This window comes from Rattus norvegicus, chromosome 8 (genome assembly GCF_021556685.1).
Source record: "Rattus norvegicus strain SHRSP/BbbUtx chromosome 8, alternate assembly SHRSP_T2T, whole genome shotgun sequence".
Lineage (NCBI taxonomy): Eukaryota > Metazoa > Chordata > Mammalia > Rodentia > Muridae > Rattus > Rattus norvegicus.
Genome location: NC_141541.1, coordinates 122,487,288 through 122,510,121, shown reverse-complemented (window position 1 = coordinate 122,510,121; position 22,834 = coordinate 122,487,288). Strand labels below are relative to the sequence as shown.

Sequence of the window (22,834 nt, the reverse complement as noted above, 5' to 3'; positions counted from 1 at the left end):
TTGAGTTCGAGGGCTAGCCTGGGCTACCTGAGACCCTGTCTCAAACAAAACAAAACAAAATCTATAGTCAATGTTAATGAAAACCCAAATGTCAAAGTATAAAAAATATCAAAACAAACAAACAAATCTACAAATCTGGCCTTTCTACCTCGGAACACAACTCAGATGGGGAAGAGACAGATGGATTTGGTTGTGTCTTACAGGTCTGCCTCTGTGACTACAAACCCAACACTCTACTAACTTTACCCTCTTCTTCATTTTCCTGTGTGACTTGCAAGAGAGTCATCATTTACAAAGCTGCCTCCTCCCTTTCTGGGCTCAGAGAGGTCATTTTCCTTCTGGATCTATCTCAGGAAGCGGACTGTACTCTGCTCTAACTGGAGGTCACAGGAACTTCTGTCCGTCTGGGGCCACACACTCATGGGGAGCCTCATCCACCTGCTTTGATGGATCAGGGGTCTGGATTTAAAACATAGACCCTGAGGTGGAGAGATGGCTCAGTGGGTAAGAGCATGTGCTGCTCTCTGTGCGGCCCAAGTTCAATTCCCAGCACACACATCTAGTGGCTTAGATCATCTACAACTTCAGCTCCAGGGTATCCAGCGCCCTCTTCTGGCCTCTGCCAGTAATGCACTCATATGTATAACCCCCCGTCCCACCCCCACACACAACATACATGCTCACATATAAAATAAAATCTATACCAAAGCCCCCTACCAGCTATGTGATCTGAAGTATTTAGCCATGACATATCAGAATTTTATCTTCATTCTCTGTTATGAAAGTAAAGGGGCTGTAGAGATGGCCCAGTGGCTTGACACTGGTGCTCTTCCAGAGGACCCAAGTTTGATTCCCAGCACCCACATGGCAGCTCACCATCTGTAACTCTGGGTCCATGGGATCTAATACCCTCTCCTGGCTTCAGCGGGCACCGGGCACACATGCATCATAACGACTAAACATGCATGCATTAATAAAATAATTCTTTTAGAACACTGTAAGAGTTTAAAACGAAAGAAGAAGCTACGGTTGGGGATACTAGGAGGCTGTGAGGCGGGGCCACTGGTTCAGGCCTGTCATCTCAGATATCTGGGAGGCTGAGGCAGGAGGATTAAAAACTCAAGGCTTTCCTGGGCTGCAGAGGGAATTCAAGACCAGCCTGGGATCTCAGTGAGATGTTGTCTCAAACAAAAAGTAAGGAGAGGGCTGAGATGACAGTTCAGTGGTAGAGTATTTGCCAAGCATGCACAAGGCCCCGGGTTCAACCCCTGGGATCAGAGAGGTTCAGGGGAAAAAAAAAAAAACAATATTGGGAGAATCAGACTAATGTCTTATTAAAGAACTTAACATTCTTCCTCGAATTTTGACAGCTGACAGCATAATAATTTCATACACATATAGGATATTTCTACAGGGTGTCCAGAAACTCCTTTCATGATGTACAAATGATTTCTAAAAGAAAAAAAAAGTCATTCTTAGAAACAAACCAGGCCACTGAGATGACCTGAGTCTGATCTCAGAACCAACACAACAGGAAGACAGCAGGGACTCCCTGAAGTTGTCCTCTGACCTCCGCACACAGTGGCACAGGAGTGTGTGTGCAAATGCACATGTGTGTACATACACATGGAGAGGCAAACAGGCATGGTTTAAAAAAATTAAGTCTAGATTGATTGGTATTGCTGTAGCCACAACCTGAAATCTGTGTACATCTCCTTAACTTATATGGGGTGTGTGTGTGTGTGTGTGTGTGCACGCATGTGTGTGGGGTGTGTGTGTGTGTGTGCGTGTGCGTGTGTGTGTGTGTGTGCATGCACATGTGTGGTGTGTGTGCGTGTGTGTGTGTGAGAGTGTGTGTGTGCGTGTGTATGTGTGTGTGTGAGAATGTGTGTGTGAGTGTGTGTATGTGTGTGTGTGTATGTGTGTGTGTATGTGTGTGTGCGTGTGTATGTGTGTGAGAGTGTGTGTGTATGTGTGTGAGTGTGTGAGTGTGTGTGTATGTGTGTGAGTGTGTGAGTGTGTATGTGTGTGTATGTGTGTGTGCACGCATGTGTGTGGGGTGTGTGTGTGTGTGAGAGAGTGTGTGTGTGAGTGTGTGTATGTGTGTGAGTGTGTGAGTGTGTATGTGTGTGTATGGGTGTGTGTGTGCGTGTGTATGTGTGTGTGAGAGTGTGTGTATGTGTGTGAGTGTGTATGTGGGGGGGGTGTGTGTGCGTGTGCGTGTGCGTGTGTAGACTAAAGGACAATTTGCTGGAGTCAGTTTTCTCCTTTCACCATGTGGGTCCTGGGAATTGACCTCAGGTCCTTGGGCTTGGCCGTAAGTCCCGTTACCCACTGAGCTACTCCACTCACCTAAGCACACAAAAAGTTTAGACTTCGGGAGAGGGTGATGCTGAAGGAGAGCTTTGGTGGGAGTGAGGGGATGAGGGAAGAATAAATGACCAAAACACATTCTGCACACACATGAAAACACCAAAATAATTTGGATTAAAGAACTGCTTTAAAAATCCATTTTCATGATTTATTATCAGTCCGTTTGGTTTGCACACCTTTCGGGTTTTAACTGGAAGAAAGCAGAAAAGGCCTGGCCTAGACACAGCATGGCACGCACTGGCATCTGGAGGCTGCAGTGCAAGCCGACCTTCTTCAAACCTCCCTATGTAACAACAGGGACCAGGCAACCCCTCTGGGCAGCTAGCTGACCCCGCCTTTCCACCCACGGTGAAGTTCCACACAGAAAACGTCTTGAGACTTCTTGCTGTTAACCCCCTATAGAAACCCTATAGAAACAGCCTTCAACAGAAAACAGAAACTCAACCTTTTGTGCTAGAACAAAGCTCACACAAGCTGGGCAGTTAAGTAACCAAACTGCGTCAACCACACCCTTGTGGGGTTTGTTTAACTGAGGGGTAAAGACCAAGACAGTCTCACTACATTGACCAGGCTGACCTCCAACTTATAGTGATTCTCCTGCTTCAACCTCCCTCCCTCTTTTTTTTTTTAAAGATTTATTCATTTATTATACATAAGTACACTGTAGCTGTCTTCAGACACACCAGAAGAGGGCAGTGGATCTCTTTACAGATGGTTGTGAGCCACCATGTGGTTGCTGGGAATTGAACTCAGGACCTCTAGAAGAGCAGCCAGTGTTCTTAACCACTGAGCCATCTCTCCAGCCCAACCTCCCTCCCTCTTGAGCACTGGGATTACAGGCTGCCCCACACCTGGACAATACTTATTATATCTATTAGTCTAAAGCTCTCCTCGACTGAGACCACATTCCTGTCAGTATTAACCCCTTCCTCTTAGGCAAGATGGCTAGCTCACGTTTAAAATTACGCTTGAGAAGGTCCTCGAAATTGCTGCACGTTATTAAGATAATAAAAAAAAAAATCCCCAAACTTTATTGTTTCAATAAAAGCTGTTCTTAAGTTGTGTTTTATTTACCTAATTCGGTGGTACATTTAGGAGGGCGAGTCACATTTACTTATAAATACCCAAAAGGTAGTTGAGACTGAAAATTCCAGGAGAAGAATGGCATCAGGCCTAATAGACAAGGAATACCATTGCCCCACAGCAGAATCGGGAAGACAGAGGCGAGAGAGGAGTAAATGTCAGCCAGGTTCATCCAGGGCTACCCACCAGGAGTTCAGCAAACGCTCAAACTCTCAGTGTACCAGACGTCCCCAAAGACCTGCCACTCAGGAGAGCAGATATGATTTACCCATAACCCCCTTCAGCTTCTCTGCCTGGGCACTTTACACGTCAAAGTCTCTGTGCAGGGCATGAAGCGGTGTTTTTAACGACTCAAGGTGGTGTGTTACGCTGTAAGCTGTGAGTGGATTTGAAGATAAACATGAGAGAGGTTAGAGAAATGGCTTAGTCGATAAAGTGTTTACTGCACAGGCATGGAGGCCTGAGTTTCCAGGCTCGGCACCACTGAGCAGGATAACAACAACAGACAGACAAATGTGGAGGAAGTAGGGAGCCCATGAGGCCTCGGACCTGCACAAAGACAGACAGGCAACCAAGGAATGCCGCGAGCAGAAACAGTCTTCTCCAGGGAAGAGCACGCCAATAGGGTGTGCACTGTCAGAGGGCCAGCCCGGAAAAGCATTAAGCAAGGCTATACAGACTAAGTAGAGTGTGTGTATGTGCACACATGTGTGCCTGTGTGTGTGTGTGTGTGTGCATGTATGTGTGTGTGTGCATGAATTTTTAAAGTGAGCAAGAAGTGATAAACATGAGGGTTTGGAGGAAGAAAGGGGACAGGAAAATGATGTAATGATATAAGCAAAAAAAAAAGTAAATAAGAAATTATTTTTAAAAGTTGGGGTGGTAGGAGGCGCCTGTAACCCCAGGCCTGGGGAGGGAAGAACAGGAAGGACCCCTGAGACTCACTGGTCAGCTGTTCTTGTTGAATCAATGAGCCCCAGCTTCAGTGAGAGACTCTAACTCAAAAACCAAGGTCAAGGAGCTAGAGGTCATTCCAAGGGTAAAGGTGTGGCTGCTAAACCTCAGGATTGGAGTTCAAACCTTGGGACCACAAGGTGTAAGGAGACACCCAACTCCCAAAAGTCACCCTCGGACCTATGCACATACACACACGCACGCACGCACGCACGCACACACACACACACAGAGAGAGAGAGAGAGAGAGAGAGAGAGAGACACAGACAGACAGACAGACAGACAGACAGAGAAACAGACAGAAACAGACAGAGAAACAGACAGAGAAACAGACAGACAGAGACAGAGAGACAGAGAGACAGACATGTGAGATTTCATACTGGTACTGTTAATCAACCCCTTCAACCTGAGGTCCAAACACCCTCTCTGACATCTGGCCATGGAAAAGATCCAGACATAGGACCATGAGAGGCTGGTAACTCTAAACGGCCAGATATCCTACCATCCCATGCTGGGGAAGCATCCACCCAATTGAGTTTAATTCAAATAAAGGAAAGGAAGCAGTATGTCCCCAAAGGCCATTAAACTTTAAACACTTCCAGCCACATTAAGTAAAATCAGACCAGAGAGACAAGAAAAGAAGCCACACAGGAGTTTGGCAAGAAATCAGGGCTTATCAAACACCCAGGATATTCAGCATGAAGATTCTCAAATGATGAAACACGTTGGTGGCCACCCTGGGTGAGGAGTCTTGCTGCTGACACAAAGACTAGCTTGACTGATCTATGCAAATTTCATTGATACTCCACATGCAGAAGAAAGACCAGCACTCGGCCAATCACATTGGCTCTTGTTTTTTGTTTGCCTGCAGGAATGAACCACCACGTGCATGCAGTACCCTTGGATGCCAGCATGGGGCATCAGATCCACCCAGACTGGAGTTACTGGCAGTTGTGAGCTGCCATGTGGGTGCTGGGAATTGAGCCCAGGTCCCCTTTAATGACAATATTCTTAATGATTGAGCCCTCTCTTGGGTCCCCCTTCCCCACCCTTCACAATTTTAAAAATGGGGTCTCATGTATCCCAGCAACTAAAACTATATAAACTGAGAATAACCTCCTGGCTCCATCTCCAGACTGCTGAGGTCATAGGTGTGTCACTCAGTTTACGGGGTGCTAGGAACTGAATCAGGACTTCCTGCATACTTACCCAGCACTCTACCCACTAAGCTATGACCCAGCTCCAGGAAGGAAAGGCAAGGCTTCAAGAGCTTGAAGCAACTGCTCACGTTGCACTCACAGTCAGAAAGGGATGCTTGCTGCTGCTCAACGCTTCTTCTCCATTTATCCCAGGACCCTGCTAGGGAATGGTGCCACCCACAGTGGGCAGATCTCCCCATCTCAGTTAAGACATCAATATTGCCCCCACAGGCATACCCAGAGTTCCTAAGTGATTCTAGATCCTGCCAGGTTGATAATTAATGCTAATCCTCACAATCAGTCAGGGATTGCTTGTTTTCCTCAGCAATTGTCTCACAGGGTCCAACCAACCCCTATCCTGTCAGCTCCATGCCCCTCCAGGAAACTAACCCAGAGCCTGGTTCTGTCCTCGGAACGTGACAGACTGACAGACACAATCCCATGTGATCCTCACCACCCATAATTCCATGATCCTGTGGATGGCTTTCCTCTTTCAGTGGAACCCAGCCTTGGTGGGTACTAGCCAGTGTTATCCACCCCACGCTCTACAGCGCTTGCCTTTGACCCCACAACCCCTCAGAGGGTGAGATCAGAGCCATTCACTACTATATACAATATGAACACTGCCAAAATAGTTTAAGTTTTGGTTTTCTTCTTTGTCCCAGAGGTTTGAAGTCTTTTGGGTTTGCTGTTGTTGTCTTGCTAAGGATTAAACCTAGGTCTTTGAGAATACCATGGCAAGTGCCCTGTCGCTGGATGCTGCTGGAACTTTCTAAGGCATGAAGAAATGTTAACATTTGGGCAGCTTATCAAACTTTTTGAAGAACTGTCACTACAAAGTCAGGTTCGGGGTGTTTCTGAGACACTCTGTGACTTATCTTCAGGTAGGACCTCACCCAACAGCTCAAACTGTCCATCAGCAAATGTTCACCCAAACGGACATGTTTGTGATATAAAAAGAAACGGTATATGGCCTTGGGAGAAAGCTGGGTGAGTAAAGCATTTGCCTCATAAGTGCAAGGACCTGAGCGCAAGCCTCCGGATCTACATAGAAAGCTGGGCCTGGTTGGTGGCTCCCTCACAGTCCCAGCGACCGCAAGATGAAAGGCAGAGCCGGACCTCCAGGAGCTTGCAGGGCAGCAACCCTCGCCTACGCCATGAAGTTCCAAGCCAAGGAGAGACTGTGTCTCAAACAAAAAGTCGAAGGCTCTTGAGGAAGGACACCAGAGATTTCCCTTTGTCATGCACTCATGGGAACCTCACTGCCCCTTCCCGACACACCCCTAGAAGGAAGAACTGATATCTGGGATGCGCTTGACATCAGGATGCTGACACCACCGCAGGGTTAATGTCATCACATTTCCCAGAGTGCCGAACTCAGATCTGAGGCTAAAGAACATTAGAGTGCTCTCACAGCGGTGGGGAGGACAGGCTAGTTAGGGCGTGAGCAGCCCAGACACTCTGTTCCTCATACTCCATAAATGGATCTCACACATAAAAAGGAAAAAAAAAAAGCTGAAAACACAAAATGTCAGCCACAAAGGGAGAGCAAACATTTGCAAATCGACATTCTGACAAAGGTCATGAAACCCCTGGATAACGTACAGTGTCAATAAACATGCTTCCAAAGAAGATGTGTAGATGGCTAATTAGTGTACAGGAGGACACTCAGAGAGAGTGAGAGAGCAAGAGAGAGCGAGACAGCTAGAGAGTGAGAGAGAGAACGAGAGAAAGAGAGAGCAAGAGAGGGAGCAAGAGCGGGAGAGAGAGCGAGAGAACGAGAGACAGGGAGCAAAAGAGCAAAAGAGAGAGAAAGCGAGAGAGCGAGAGCAAGAGAGAGCAAGAGAGAGCAAGCAAGCGAGATAGGAGAGGAGAGAGAGAGTGAGAGAGTGAGAGAGAGAGAAGAGAGAGCACGAGAGATGGGGAGAGAGTAAGAGAGAGGAGAGAGAGTGAGAGCAAGCGAGATAAGAGAGGGAGAGAGAGAGAGAGAGAGAGAGAGAGAGAGAGAGAGAGAGCGAGCGAGCAGGCACTCTGTACCCACCCCGCTGCTGCCTGACAAATGTTGACAAGGTAAGGAGGTGAAGAGGTAGCTCAGCGGTTAAGAGTGCTGACCGCATGGCAGCTCACAACCTTCTGCTACTCCAGTTCCAAGGGATTCCATGCCCTCTTTGGGGCTCCATGGGCACTAGATGTGCATACATGCAGGCAAAACAATGGCACACGACAAATATAAATAAATAAAAACAAATACATAAATAAATAGAGATGGGGGGGTTGGGGATTTAGCTCAGTGGTGGAGCGCTTGCGTAGGAAGCGCAAGGCCCTGGGTTCGGTCCCCAGCTCCGAAAAAATAAATAAATAAAAAAATAAATAGAGATGGGATGAGGGGTGGGAGGGGGAGGGGAAGGAGGGGCATGGGGAGGAAGAGGAGGATGTCAATGACCATGATCACCACTACAGGGCAGTGCTCTTGCTTTGAAAATGGCGTGCTTGGGGTATCCATCCTATGGAACAGAAACACGCAAGCACTGTGACCAGCGGCCCATAATGGCCCACACATGCACAACAGTTACTTCCGCGGCTGCTAACCCTAAAGCCTGCCTGACACCTGGAGACTAATAACAGAGCACGTGACCAGAACCACCAATCAGATGGTGCCAGCTACCAAGGGCAAGATGTCACGGACCAATGGGGTGTGGGTGATGGGTATAAAGCCCCGCCCCCCAAGCCTGCAATAAACTTTTGCCACTCGCCTGACTCCTGGAGTCGCTGTCGTATTGTTGACTCTGTGCTTCTTACCCCCGCCCCCAAGCAACACATTTAGAAATTCTTAGCTATGTTATTCATAATAGTCAACGCACGAAAACAGGGGCCGAGGACACAGCTCAGTGAGTAGGTGAGTGTTAGCCTAGGATGCCTTCTGTTCAATCCTGCATGAACCAGGTGTGGTAGCCCAGGCCTGTAATCCTAGCTGAGGAGTTCAAACAGTAATAGTAATAACAACAACAACGACACAACGTTGGGATGCCTTTTGCATTAATGTTACACTTGAGTTTTACTGCCTGGAAAAACTGTTCCCTACAAATGAAAGGACTCCTCATACTTCGTGTAATGCTAACCACTCTTAATATGTAGGGAAATGGGGACCTTTAAGGTCTGTTTTTGAAGAATGCAAGTCCATTGATACCATGATTAACAATGTGCCTACTAGCGCTGACTTACTAGCACTGTCTTTTTTTTTTTTTTTTAAAGATTCATTCATTTATTATATGTAAGTACACTGTAGCTGTCTTCAGACACACCAGAAGAGGGCATCAGATCTCTTTACAGATGGTTGTGAGCCACCATGTGGTTGCTGGGAATTGAACTCAGGACCTCTGGAACAGCAGTCGGGTGCTCTTAACCACTGAGCCATCTCTCCAGCCCAGTCTTAATGGTGGGGAGGGGAGGAGAGAGGCAAAGCTCACACTCACAGGGCGAGCAACACTAGATTAGATCCACCCGCCAGGGGTCGCAACAGCATCAGGTGCGATTTCTCTTAGGACACGCAGTAAGGAAGGCTGTAACCCGCCTGAGTCCTGGCCAGTGTTGGGGCTCAGAGAGCAAAGTCTCGATGGCTCTGGGGTCAGGAGGCATCACAGGTCAGGGGCCTTGAGGACAGAACAAAGGTGCTCAGGAGGATACCTTGCTGTGTGAGGAGAGTATGTATGAACAAGGCAACATCAGAGACAGTGTGCTGGGGACCACTAGCCTTAAACACACTGCCATAGGCCAGGCCGGAAAAGGGAGAAACCAGTGGAAACACAGGAGCATGATGGCCTCATCTTAGGAAGGTAAGGACCACTTAAGGAAGCAGGGAACCACACGGTGGGAAGCCATCCCTGCGCCTGGGGATGTTTGTGCCATACACAACTCCAGTGCCCGAGATGTCCTGCCACAAGACGGTATATCACACCACAGGTAAGAAAGGCTCTCTTGCTGTCACATGGGCAAGGTAACTACAGAGGAAAGGCAGCCAAGGTCTTACAGCTACAGAGTCTAGAAAGGACCAGACCTCACAGCAAGGGGAATGGGGAGGAGGGAGGGAGACAGGGGAGAAAGAAGAGAGGGAGACAGGGAGGGAGGGAAGGATGGATGGAGGAAAGAGGGTGACAAGGAAAGAGGGAGGAAGGAGGGAAGATGGAGGGAGAGAGGGGGAGAGAGATGGAGGTAGGGAGGAGGGTGACAGGGAAGGAGGGGGAGGAAGACAGGGAGGGAGGAAGGATGAATGAAGGGGAGAGGATGGAGGGAGACAGGGAGAGATAGGGAGGGAGGGAGGGAGGGAGGATGAAGGCAGGAAGGGAGAGAGGAAGGATGAATGAAAGGGGGAAAGACAGAGGGAGGGAGACAAGGACAGAGATAGGGAGGAAGGAAAGAGGAAGACAGGGAGGGAGGGAGGAGGAGGGAGAAGAAAGGTTCATTTTACTTTTTTAAAAGGAATGCACACAGGTGTCATATATAGTTCAAAAGATTAAATTGACACTGGGTGGGGTTGGGGATTTAGCTCAGCGATAGAGCACTTGCCTAGCAAGCGCAAGGCCCTAGGTTCGGTCCCCAGCTCCAAAAACAAAAAAATTGACACTGGGTGTCTCAGGGTTTTACTGCTGTGAGCAGACACCATGACCAAGGCAACTCTTTTTTTTTTTTTTCCCCCAGAGTGGAGGACTGAACCCAGGGCCTCTGAGCTAAATCCCCAATCCCTAAGGCAACTCTTAAAAGGACAACATTTAGTTGGGGCTGGCTTACAGGTTCAGAGGTTCAGTCCATTATCATCAGGATGGGAACATGGCAGTGTCTAGGCAGACATGGGGCTGGAGGGTCTGAGATTTCCACCTCTTGTTCTGAAGGCAGCTAAAAAAGACTGGCTTCCGGGCAGTTAGGGTGAGGGTCTTAAAGCCCATGCCCACAGTGACACACTTTCTCCAACAAGGCCACACCTCCAAATAGTGCCACTCCCCGGGCCAAGCATATACAAACCACAACACTGGGACATTCCCTTCTTAGAAACCATTAGGAACAACAGATAATTTAGCCAACACTGTCCAACCGAACTTTCTGTGATCACGGAATTATCTACACCACTACTGCCTAATACAGTCAGCAGTGCAGTGTGGCCGCCGAGCACTGGAAAGTGGTAAGTGTGTGTATGTGCTATTCACACATTTTCTTCAAGTGTGTGCACACACCTGTGTGTAGGTGCACATACCTATGTGCTCACACAGGGGCCAGGAGAAAGAAAAGCAGCTTCCTGTCACTGTCCACTTGTTCCTTTGAGGCAGGGTCTCTCACTGAACTTGGATCTTCCTTGCATTTTCTCTCAGCTAACTGCCAGCCAGAAAGCCCCAGCGGTTAAATCCTCTTGCCCTGTTATTAATGGCTTAACCCTATTCCTCAAAGGAACCAGAGAATATCTACCCAGAAACCAAATTCTCCTCCAGAGTCTGAACCCTCCCTTTGTTCCTGTGATTTGTTAAATATGCAAATATTCAAGGTTTGTTTCCCACGCCACTTCCTGTTCCCAAAACAACGTACAGCTAAACTGGTAATTTAAACACAGCCATAAACTATCAACTCACTAGAAGAAAACAAATGCTTTCAGGATGTTGACAGAAGAAAGACCCTAACAAAACACAATTCGAAACCGAGACCCAAACATGGAAACTTTCATAAACATGACCATAAAAAATTTAAATGTTCCACTTAGCAAAACAAAAAAATCTATTCAAGCTCAAAAAGCAGCTGAACATAGAGAGGCCTGCTTGTAATCGCAGCGCTCGGTGGAGAGGCCTGCCTATAAACCCGGAACTCAGAAGGCTGGACAGGGCTGTGAGTTCAAGGTCAGCCTGGGTTACATAGTGACGACTTGTCTCAAAAATAAAAATTCAATATGTAAACACTCTAGTAGGAGAAAATACCTAACAGTAGGAATAACAGTTAAAGTATTCTCCATAAACAAAGAATAATTGCAAACCCAGACGAAAACTGAACTGGGCAGAAGAACATTACAAAGTAACAGCTTACATACAAAAACAGGGTATGGCTCTGTGGTAGACTTGGCATGGACAAGGGCCTCAGCTTAAACTGACATGTGTTCTATGCACGTTTGAAAGCGTACTGAGCTGTAGGCATGACTGGTGAAATGACTTTGTGCCCATCCTGACCTGTGGCATCCCACATTAAATGTTTGTCGCTGTTAAGGTTCCTGAGTGGGGAAAGGAAAATGTTGCTCGCTAAGTTAACGGGAAAGCATGCTTGTGCTTGTCCTATCATTACGTAAGCACAAGAACCTGGTGTACGAGTAAGCGGGCCCCCTATGCGCAGAGGCCACAGGACACCTTGGAGTCCTGCTCTGTCACTCTCAGCCTCATTACTTTGAGTCAGGGTCTCTCGGTGAACCTAGAGACAGGCTGGTTTAAATATCTGAACCTCAGAGATCCTGCTGCCTCTGCCTCCACAGTGCTGGGGTTGTAGGCGCATGCTCGGCTTTCCTTCTAATCATTCAGGTGCATGCGCGGCTTTTCTTCTAATCATTCGGGTGCATGCGCAGCTTTTTTTCTAATCAGGGCTAGGATCTGAACTCAGATCCTCATGCACTGTGAGCCACTCAGTCCTCTCTCCAACTTATACAGAAACCTTTTTTAGAAGGCAATTTAGAAATGTGAAATTTCAAAGGACAGTGACCATGGAGACACATGCCTATAACTTCTGTAATCAGGAATTCAAGGCCAGCCCGGGCTACCTGACACTGTCTCCAAAAATCCACAAAAATAGAAGGAAGAAAAGAAAAAAGAATTCAGACAACTTAATAATGTGGTGACAGCCATTTTCTGAGCACCATTCACACCCTAAAAAGATTAAAGCTAATCTGTGTGTCAGATATGGAGAGATCTCAAAAATGTATTCATAAAGAAAAAAAAATGAGAGATTCCATTCACATAAGACTAGACATAGATGCAGGTACAGGCAGATAAACACACACCAACCAATCACCAGCTCTTTCCTGAATTTACCAGAGTGCACACAAGAACAACCCATTAGGAGTAGCATCGTCTCCAGCCAGCAGATCTGCAATGGCTTGGGACCGAGCCTTTTTATCTTATATTCTTCCAGTTCATTAAAATAAAACAGTGGCGATCTGGGGTGTGGCTCAGTGAAGGGCTCACCCAGCATGCACAAGGCCCTAAGCTCAGTCCCCAGCACCAGGTAAACCAGTCACAGAGGCAGACAGATACCTGCAATCCCAGAACTCCAGAGTTCTGTTGTGAGTCCAAGGCTAGCCTGGGCTACACAGTGGAGACACGCTCAAGTCCAAGGTCATCCTTGACTCAATAGTAAATGAGACTCTCTTTCAACAAAAAGGAGAAAAAGAATAGGAGGAAGATGAGGAGGTACATACAGGAAAACAAACTGCCCTGTCTGGACATTTATAAAACACGGAGGAAGTGGCCAGAAACTCCCTCTCTGGTTCCTGGAAAACAGTCGGGGGTGGAGGTGGGGGGTTGGAGGGGAATGGCTTTTGGAGAAGGAACTTGCCTACAGTGAGCGAGCGCCCCTCAACACCAGCTCAGGCCAGGCCAGGGGGCGGGAGAAGTGAGGGTGTTGTTCAAAGCAAACAAGGGGTTTCCTTCCCAAAGTCATATAAACTCAGTGGGAGAAATGTTTAGAGGTAGAGTAGGAGTAAAGCCAACTCTGCCAGCTCTCACCTAAGAGCCAGCACATAGGAGCCAGAGGCCAAAGATCTGCCGGGAGCCCTAGGCTAGCCTGGGCTATACAGTGAGACTCCCAGTCCGGATCTCAGAAGTGGAAGTGGGTGGGGACACGGAGAGACCTAAACTACAAAGCACCTCATGGCACCATGAGTAAGTGGCGAGCACGTTATAGCAAACGGAAGAACTGGAAGCTTCAAAGCCTGGGACCAGAGGTATAGAGCTTGGGGTAAAACACTTGCCTAGCGTGCACGCCGCCTTGCGTTTGATCCCCAGAATTACAACAGAAGAGTACAAGTTTGAAATGCGGCCAGCGCCTTCTTGTCAGATACACACACGGAACACAGACAGACACAGCCATTGGATGCCGTAACTAAGTCTGAACCAATGAGAGAGCCCCGTTCAAGTGTTCTATGTCAGCACGTATCGTTCTGCATGAAAGCAACTGGCAGGGGCAGCCTGCGTTTTGTCTAGGCTCTAAAGTCACGAAAATGCCCACCCCCTCTCTCCTCACATCAAACACGAGCTCTCCCAAGATTCTGAGACCAAAATAAGTCATCTGTGCCAAATTTCCTAAGGACAGTTTATAGGTTTAGAATGCAGGTGCTCCCTGCAACTACATAACTGTCAGGTCTCGGTCCCTACACCGTTCAGTCTTCCCGAACTGTACCTCAGAGTGCTCTGTCACTACAGTGAAGTCTCCCACCCGAGCTTCTCTGTGGGACTATCTGCAGCTGTCTGCACTGACAAGAGTTCACACCTAAAGCCTACAGAACCGAGCGCCGAGTGCCGGCGTCTGCGCCTCTGCCTTCTACCATAGGACAAGCTGTTCCTTTGACGCGGCTTTGAGCTGCAGTAAGACAAAGACACATTCTGTGACAATGGGTAACCTTCAAAGTAAGTTGAGGGGATGGAGTGATGGCTCTGTGGGTAAAGTGCTTGCGGCACAGCTGTGAGGGTCTGAGTTCGGATCCCCAGCACTCAAGTAAAATTCCAGCACAGTGACACTAGCCTGTAACCCCAGCTAAGTGGGGAAGGGACAGAGGAAGGTCTCTGGAACTCACTGGCCAGCTGAGGAGGTTGGGTTCAGTGAGGAACCCTGTCTCAAAAAAAATAAGACACTCGACACTGACCTCTGGCTTTAGAGCACACAAATGCATGCCTGCACACACAAGTGCACGGACGGGAACACAAACGCACAATTACAATACAGGTTTTGTCACCCCGAATCCCCAAGATAAATGGGTGATTGGGCTCCGAAGAGTCACCAGGTGACTCAGAGCCTCCCTCCTCCTCCGCTTACCTACCTTGGAACTGGTCTCCATGTGGTACTTGGCACACGCTCGAAGCTGAGTCACCCACAACTGCTTCTCCCTGGAGTCAGCAGCTAAAACAGAGAAGAGGGGGAAAGGAAGACTTGCAGATTGTTCGAGAGCACAGCAACTGATTTGGATGCCCACCTACGGGGGATGGAGAGGGAGAGGGACAAATGAACACAAACACGAAGACGTTCTCTAACAGCCTGATGGAACGAGACAAAGGACGCTCAGCCAGTACACCCTAAAAAAACATCTTCCAAATGCCAGTTATAGTAACAAATGATTAGGCCTTTATTTTCCCCCAACCTCCTTCGGAAAGTTACTTTGTCACTTAATAAGGCAGCAGGGACAGCAAAGCACGTACTGTTTTGAAATGCTTCTCTACCTCGCTCGGCTGATGAAAGTTCCAGATAGTCTTCTGGCATCCTTTGTTATACAGAAGCACTCTCAGAGATCTGCTTAATGACTGAATGGAGGAAGATACCAAATGCTGCCTCAGAGCCCCTCAGGTTTCTCCCAGAGACATTAAGGCTATGGATCTGACATTAATGACGGTAAGGTGTCTCCCCGGGGGCTGGAGAGATGGTTCAGTGGTTGAGAGCACTGACTGCTCTTCCAGAGGTCCTGAGTTCAAATCCCAACAACCACATGGTGGCTCACAATCATCTATAATGGGATCTGATGCCCTCTTCTGGTGTGTCGCATACAGTTACAGTGTACTTATATATAATATATAAATAAATCTTAAAAGAATTCTCACTGGGCCTGGTGGCACATGCCTGCAATCCTAGCACTCAGGAGGCTGAGGTAAAAAGATCTGGAGTCCAAGGCCAATGAGGCTTAAGGAATGGATCGAGTTCTGTGCCAATGTGACTGGAGCACAGAGTGAGACCTTACCTTTTTAAGGAAAGGTGGGAGGGGGTATTGCCAGGGAGGATGGTACAGTGGGTAAGGCACTTGTTGCACAAGTGTGAGGGCCTGGGTTCGGATCCTGTGCACCCGTGTAAAAAGTCAGGCGCTGTGGCACCTTCCTGAAGCCTCAGTGCTGAGAGGCAGAGACGGAGCATGCCTGAGGCTCGCTAGACAGCCAGCCTGTTGTGGGTGAACTCCGGGTTCAAAGAGAGACTCTACTGCAAAAAGTAAGGTGGCAAATGACTAAAGAAGACACCAATGTTGACCTCTGGCCTCCACATACATGTGCACACATATAAGTACATAGACACACATACACATAAGCACATGCACACATAAGTACACAGACACACATACACATCAGTACATAGACACACACACAAGTACATACACACACATAAGTACACAGACACACATACACATCAGTACATAGACACACACACACACAAGTACATAGATACACACACACAAGTACATAGATACATACACACACACACACACACACACACACTAAAAGTCCTAGGGTAGGTTCCCAGCACCCACATGGCAGCTCACAACTGTCTGTGCCAAGGGATCTAAATTTAACAATAATTTCAGGTTCACTATTAAATTTCTCTTTAAAAAAAAAAAAAAACTGGAAGGGACCGGAGAGATGACTCAACAGCTAAAAGCACATATCGCTCTTGCAGGGGACCCTAGTTTGGTTCCAGCACCCAGACCAGGTAGCTCTTAATTCCTCGTAACTCCAGCTCCAGGAGATCCAATGCCCTTTTCTGGCCTCTACGGGTACTGCACTCACGTGCTCAAATGCACACAATTAGAAAAGATGCAATATAGATCCACACAGTTAAAAATGAAAATAAAACAAAAAAATCTTTAAAAAAAAAAAAAAACCAGAGCAGATTATTAATAATTCGTCAGCCTGATCAGGGTGAGTTGGCATTCTCTTCTGTGTGGTTTTGTGTCTCTATAAACCACACATGTGGAGGGAGTTTTTCCTTCTACAGTTTCTGCACCAACAATTTATTAAGCAATAAATGGCCCCGCAGCAGCACCGAAGGCCACATAAATCCAACCAGCGGGAAGGCACGCTGCAGGTATCCCGAAAGAGGGAAGCCCAGAACAAAGCCTTCAAGTACTGCGGCATCCATCTCGGAGGCGTTTGGGTTGTTTTATAGCTTCTGAGATAGGGTTCATGTCTAGATAATACAGAGAGATTAACTTGTCCCATCTCTGGGGTGGGTAGTGTTTGGCAGTAAAACAAATGGAAACTGAACTGAGAGCGTGGCTGCGCGGCCGCCACCAGGCACAGCCCAGGGCGGGAGCTTGTCTTTGGTCCTTAACTGTCACTTTGGAAGGAAAAGAGGTATTTTATATAAGAAGGCAAAATTATCGACACTAACACAGCCAGCTTTGCTTGGGGCTTAAAAGAACATTAATCAAAGTGGGGGAGGGAGCATGCAGGAGGATGAATATGTCCCCTTAATCTTTGTCAAGTTAGCTGGGTTTAGAATCGCCACGGGAACATACTTCTGAGCATGCGCGTGAGGGTATTTACAGGGCGGTCTAACCCAGAGAGGGAGACCCAACCTAACACCTTAGAGAATGCTCCCCCATTCCATAGGCCCAGACTCCTACAAAATAAGACGAAGAGAACTGAGAACAAGCGTACATCGCTCCGTCTCCTGACTGTGGACTCCATGTGACCCACAGCTGCCTGCTCCGGCTGCCATGCCAGCCCCACCAAGTTGGACTGTACCCCTTACACTGTGAACCAAATGACACCTTCTCTCCTTAAGTGACCTTGCCAAGCATTTTGTCACAGCTAAAAGTAACTACTGCAGGAGTGTATGCATGTGTGGGGTTGGGGGTGTACGCTCAGGTGCACACATACACACACATGCACGCACATACACACGAGTGCACACACCCAGCCCCATCCCCAACTCTCTGCTTATTTTGTTATTTTATCAGAACTACAACAGAATGCAGCCAAGACAGAATCCTGGCAAAATGGTAACTAAATTCTGCAGTAATCGGGTTCAGCATTTCTGAGTAATGGGGCGGTCTTGAGAGTGCACAATGGCTTCCCTCCACCGCCCTCCCACCTAGGGCAGTCTTCAGAGGGCACCATCAGGAACTGCCTAGAGGGAAAATGACAGGGCAGGCTGCCAGAGAAAGCCACAACAGTGATGGACTGAGCAGAACATGAAGAACCTTTGCGAAGAGAAGGTTCTAGAGAAACTTTGGGGAAAAGGTGTTAGGGCATTTAAAGGTTTGCTCTGCTCATAGAGCACAACTCCCAAAGAGGCAACGAAGTAAAGATTAAGAAAGAGTGATTGGGGGAGACACACACACACACACACACACACACACACGCACCCACACACACATGGGGGGGCACACAGAGAGAGATACACAGAGAAACATGCATGCACAAAGAGAAAGATAAGTGCTCATACACACGCACGCGCATGCGCACACACACACAAACAGAAACATGCATTCATATACACACAGAAAGATACAGAGAGAGACATGCATGCACAGAGAGAAGCACACACATACAGAGAAATAAACACAGAGAGAGACATGCATGCACAATACAGAGTGAGAGATGCACAGAGACATATACACAGACATGTATGCACAGACACACAGATACACATAGACACAGACAGACAGACAGAGGCTTGAATGAATACTGGAAATCTTCAGTGCCAAGCCTACTTCAACAGCTCCCTCTTCCCTGACAAGTGATTCCCAAGATTTATTCTACTTCCCCACCCCAGGGAGGGCAGTGGTGTCACCACTGAGCCCCTCCAGTTATTAAAGATTTTTTTTAATTTGTTTTTGAGACAGGATCTCACTATGGAGTCCTAGGTGGACTGAAACTCTATGCAGACCAAACTGACCTTCAACTCTAAGAGACTTCCTGCCTCTGTGTCCCTAGTGCTGGAATCAAAAAGGTATGTTTTGTTTTGTTTTGTTTTATTTTTAAGATTCCAGAGTGGTCTTTTTTAATCACATTTATTTGGGGTGTGTGTGTGTGTGTGTGTGTGTGTGTGTGTGTGTGTGTGTGTGTATGTGTGTGTGTGTTCACCCATGCCACAGCACACCTATGGAGGTCAAAGGACAATTTACAGGGGTGTGGTTCTCTCCTTCTGTCACATGAGACCAAGGAGTCAAACTCAGGCTGTCAGCTTGGCAGTCTGTATCCAGTGAGCCATTCCTCCAGCTCTAAAGTGTTTCCCACAAAAACAGAAGGGCCGTCGCTCAACACAACACTGTAAAGCCATCGTGAGGCCCTCAGTGTCTCCAGAACGAGAACGTACCTCTCAGCTTGTACATCTCTCCGTTGGCAGAGTACACGACCAGCATGTGGGGAGCTTCGTCACTCAGGGACACGATGGCTCCAGACAAAGACAGGACTCCTCGGGGCTTCTGGTGCTTGCTCTGCTCATTCACAAAATACTGCAGGAGGCCAGCCTCGAAATCCAGCACAAAGTACCTGAACATAGAGACCACAGCACGTGACTTCTCTCTCCAGCCAGTCCCCTGCTGCACAGCAGGGTAAGACTGAGACAAACCAAATGCAACAGCAGGGCACCCAATCTACAAAGCCAAAGACTGGGATTCTTCCCAGGACTCAGTGGAACCATGAAAACACAGGGTGTCAACTGTGAAAGCAGAACAGAACCCTGGGATACATTAGGTTCTTGGGAGACTACTAGTTTGCATCAGACCAGAAGCTAGGAAGATCGCCTGACAGCAAAAGACACCTAGTGCCTAACTGTCATCCCTACCCAGCAGCAATGCCTTGATTTGTGACCTTCCTCCCTATGACTTTATAATTTCATGTGGCCACTCCAGGTAGGCATTGCCACTTAGGACAACTTGAGCCTGTGTCCTCCGGCCACTGACTCGCAGGTGAGTGGCTCAGAATAAGCTCTCTCTTAGACCCTTTGGAGTGAAGACTGTGTCTTTGTCTCTATACATACACAAACACACAAACATACACAGAAACACACAGATACACATACAAACATACACATATACAGAAACACACAGACACACATACAAACACACACAGAAACACACATACACAGAAACACAGAGAGAAATACACAAACACACAGACACACAAAAACACATAGGCACACACATACTTACACACAGAGACACAGATACACACACACATACAAACAGAAACACAGATACACACAGGCACACACATGCATACAGACACAGACATACATGTATATATACATATATAAATACACAAACAGAAACACAGGCACACATACACAGAAACAGAGACACATAGGCGCACACACATACACACATGCATATACAGAAACACATAGACACACACACACACACACACACACACACACAGACATACACACACACGGCATTGCTCCCAGAGCCTAATGCTCGCCTAAACTAAGCTATATTCCCCCACTCTGAAAACTATGTCATGCTACATGACCACGTTATGGACTCCAGCAGTTTTAACACACTGCTTATCACAATGCAAGTCTTTCAGTGATGTGTCTTTTCAAAGGGTCTCAGAAATTATTAAGGCCAAAGCAAACACCAGGGTCTTGGGGGTGGCTGAGGGGGATCTCAGTTGTAGGGGACAGGCCTCACATGTAGGAGTCCCTAAGTTCTATCTGCAGCACCAACCACCCCACACCTGTTGATGTAAAGCAGGAAGATCAAGTGGAGATATGCGGGGCCCTGAGGTTGGGAAGTGACGCTACACCCACGGGGCCACACGTCGCTGCTTACACGTAACCACGGTTATTTGAGAATGAAGAGCTTTGTACAGTTGATTACTTTCCCCCCCCAAATGGCTACCAAGTTGTTAGGCAACAATCTGGAAGCTTTGTGAAGTATGAATGCAATTAGTTTTCTAGGGCACAGGAGAGTATCTTGCTACATAGCCTAGGCTAGCCTCAAACAATCAAGCAATCCTCCAGCCTCTGACTGCCAAGAGCTAGGTTTACAGACACACACCAACCCTGGTTTAAGCAGCTCTAGGGATCCAATCGGGCCTTACACATGCTAGGTAAGCTCTCGGCTAACTGTGCTATTTTCCCCAGGCTCCCAAGAGTCAAACCACAGATGCACAAATGAACTATTTGTCCAAATGAAGGCTATTAACAAACTACTCCTCTCAAGCTGCGTGGGCCTAGTGGCTCATGTCTGTAATCCTAGGACTCAGGAGATAGAGGCAGAAAGATTGACTCAAATGAAAGGCCAACGTGGGCTACACTGTAAGACTCTGTCTTATAAATAAATTGGGGCTGCTGGAGAGATGGCTCAGTGGTTAAAAGCACTGACTGCTCTTCCAGGGGATGTGGATTCAAGGCCCACAACCCACATGGCCCTTTTTAACCATCTGGGACACCAGTCACAGCTCATCCAATGCACTCTTTTATCCTCAGGGATACTTCATGAACATGGTACACAGACATGTAGGCAAAATACCTACACACATTAAGTCATCTCAAAATTAAAATATAGAAGGGGTTGGGGATTTAGCTCAGTGGTAGAGCGCTTGCCTAGGAAGCGCAAGGCCCTGGGTTTGGTCCCCAGCTCCGAAAAAAAGAACCAAAAAAAAAAATTAAAATATAGAAATAGCCAAGTGTGTTGATACATGCCTTGAATCCCAGCATGTGCGAGGGAGAGAGAAAGGGAGGAGGGGTGGGAGAGGAGGGAAAAAGGGAGGGAGGAAATCATGGACTTATTTTCTGAATATAGTTGAGATTTGTACTTATCAGGGGGATGGGATAGTGTCTGGTTAAGGGTTTTAACAGAGGGGGACATAGTGTTCCTTCAACATGGCCTTTGAAAGTTAAGGTCAGCTGGAGTCACAGGCTGATGACAGTCATCCACCTGGCATTGAGAAAAGCCATTTCTGTTGGCCACAGCTCCTGGGAAGAAAGAAATTAAACTTCGCTTCCTGCCGGGTCACAGCTCTGTCAGGTCCAGCCTGGAGCCATATCTGAAAGTCATGGCTTTCATCCTGAGGAAAGTTAACTGTATTTCTAGATTCGGCTGCATTAGCTAAATGAAATTGCCAGATGAATCTTAAAGGTCTTTTCTTTCGAGTACAGTTGAAACAAAGCTAACCTCTACAATCTGTGTGTGTGTGTGTGTGTGTGTGTGTGTGTGTGTGTGTGAGAGAGAGAGAGAGAGAGACAGAGAGACAGAGAGACAGAGACAGAGAGACAGACATAGACAGACAGAGAAAGAAAGACAAGAGAAAGACAGAGACAGAGAGAGAGACAGAGAGAGAGAGAGAGAGAGAGAGAGAGAATGTCTGTGTGTATCTTTAATATGCAACCTGACTGTTATGTAGGTGAACTAAATGATGTATAGGGAATATTTTCTTTGCTAAATTAAATTTAAATGATTGAGACAAGAAAAGAGAGTAAGAAGAGGAACCAGACCCAGGAAGGAGCACCCTCCCTTTGTTCCAGTCGTCTGGAGAGGCCCTGCAGGGTTCCTAGGCAGGTGGCAGGCCCTTCTGAAAGGGCCGAGGACAAGAATCAGTCACTAACATCCTTAGATGTCCTGGTACTTCCAAAGAAACACCACATGCACACAAGCCAGACAAACATGCACACACGCACCAACCCACAACACCTGTGCACATCACACACCTGTGTTCACACTCCCATACATGGGCGCTCACATATACTCTCACAAACCACACCTGGCATACCTATGCAGCCATGGCCTCGCTTGTGCCTACTGGGCACACTGGACCACACGTATTTGCACTCATTCATGGGCAAGGGACCTGAGAATTTGGAACCTTGGTTCCCAATGGCAAAAGCCAAAAGCTGACTGATTGTCTCCTATAGAATATCCTATTATCTCTGTGGCTCACAGATCAACCTGCTTAGAAAACAGTCCCTTCCCAGTGTGCATATTTAATCCTAAAGGTAGACCATAACCCCCTCCCAACGTACACATTACAATCCTAAACGCATAGTCCTCTAATTTTGTTTCTGTTGCTATAATAAAATACCCTGACCAAAAAAACAGATAGGGGAAGAAAGGTTTGGGGTTTATTTGGCCCAGGTTACAGTCCGCCACATCACATCTACAGTCGAGAGCAGAGAAGAATGAATCTTCCTCACTTTCTGCCACTTCTCTCCCGTACAGTTCATTCACAGGGAATGGTGTCGCCCACAGAGGGCTGGATCAATCAAGGCAATCACCACAGACATGC

The 22,834-nt window shown here is 47.4% G+C and overlaps 1 protein-coding gene across 18 annotated transcripts in view; it reads right to left on the bottom strand.

Moving 5' to 3' along the window:
- The window catches only part of Osbpl10 (oxysterol binding protein-like 10), a 255,044-nt gene that overhangs the window by 148,777 nt on the left and 83,433 nt on the right, over positions 1–22,834 (bottom strand). For all 18 annotated transcript variants that reach the window (XM_087562464.1, XM_087562465.1, XM_087562466.1 and 15 more), the window contains 2 exon segments: positions 18,921–19,096; positions 14,662–14,741 (listed from right to left, as the gene is read on the bottom strand). In XM_087562464.1, coding sequence (XP_087418590.1) covers positions 14,662–14,741; positions 18,921–19,096 — 256 coding nt within the window.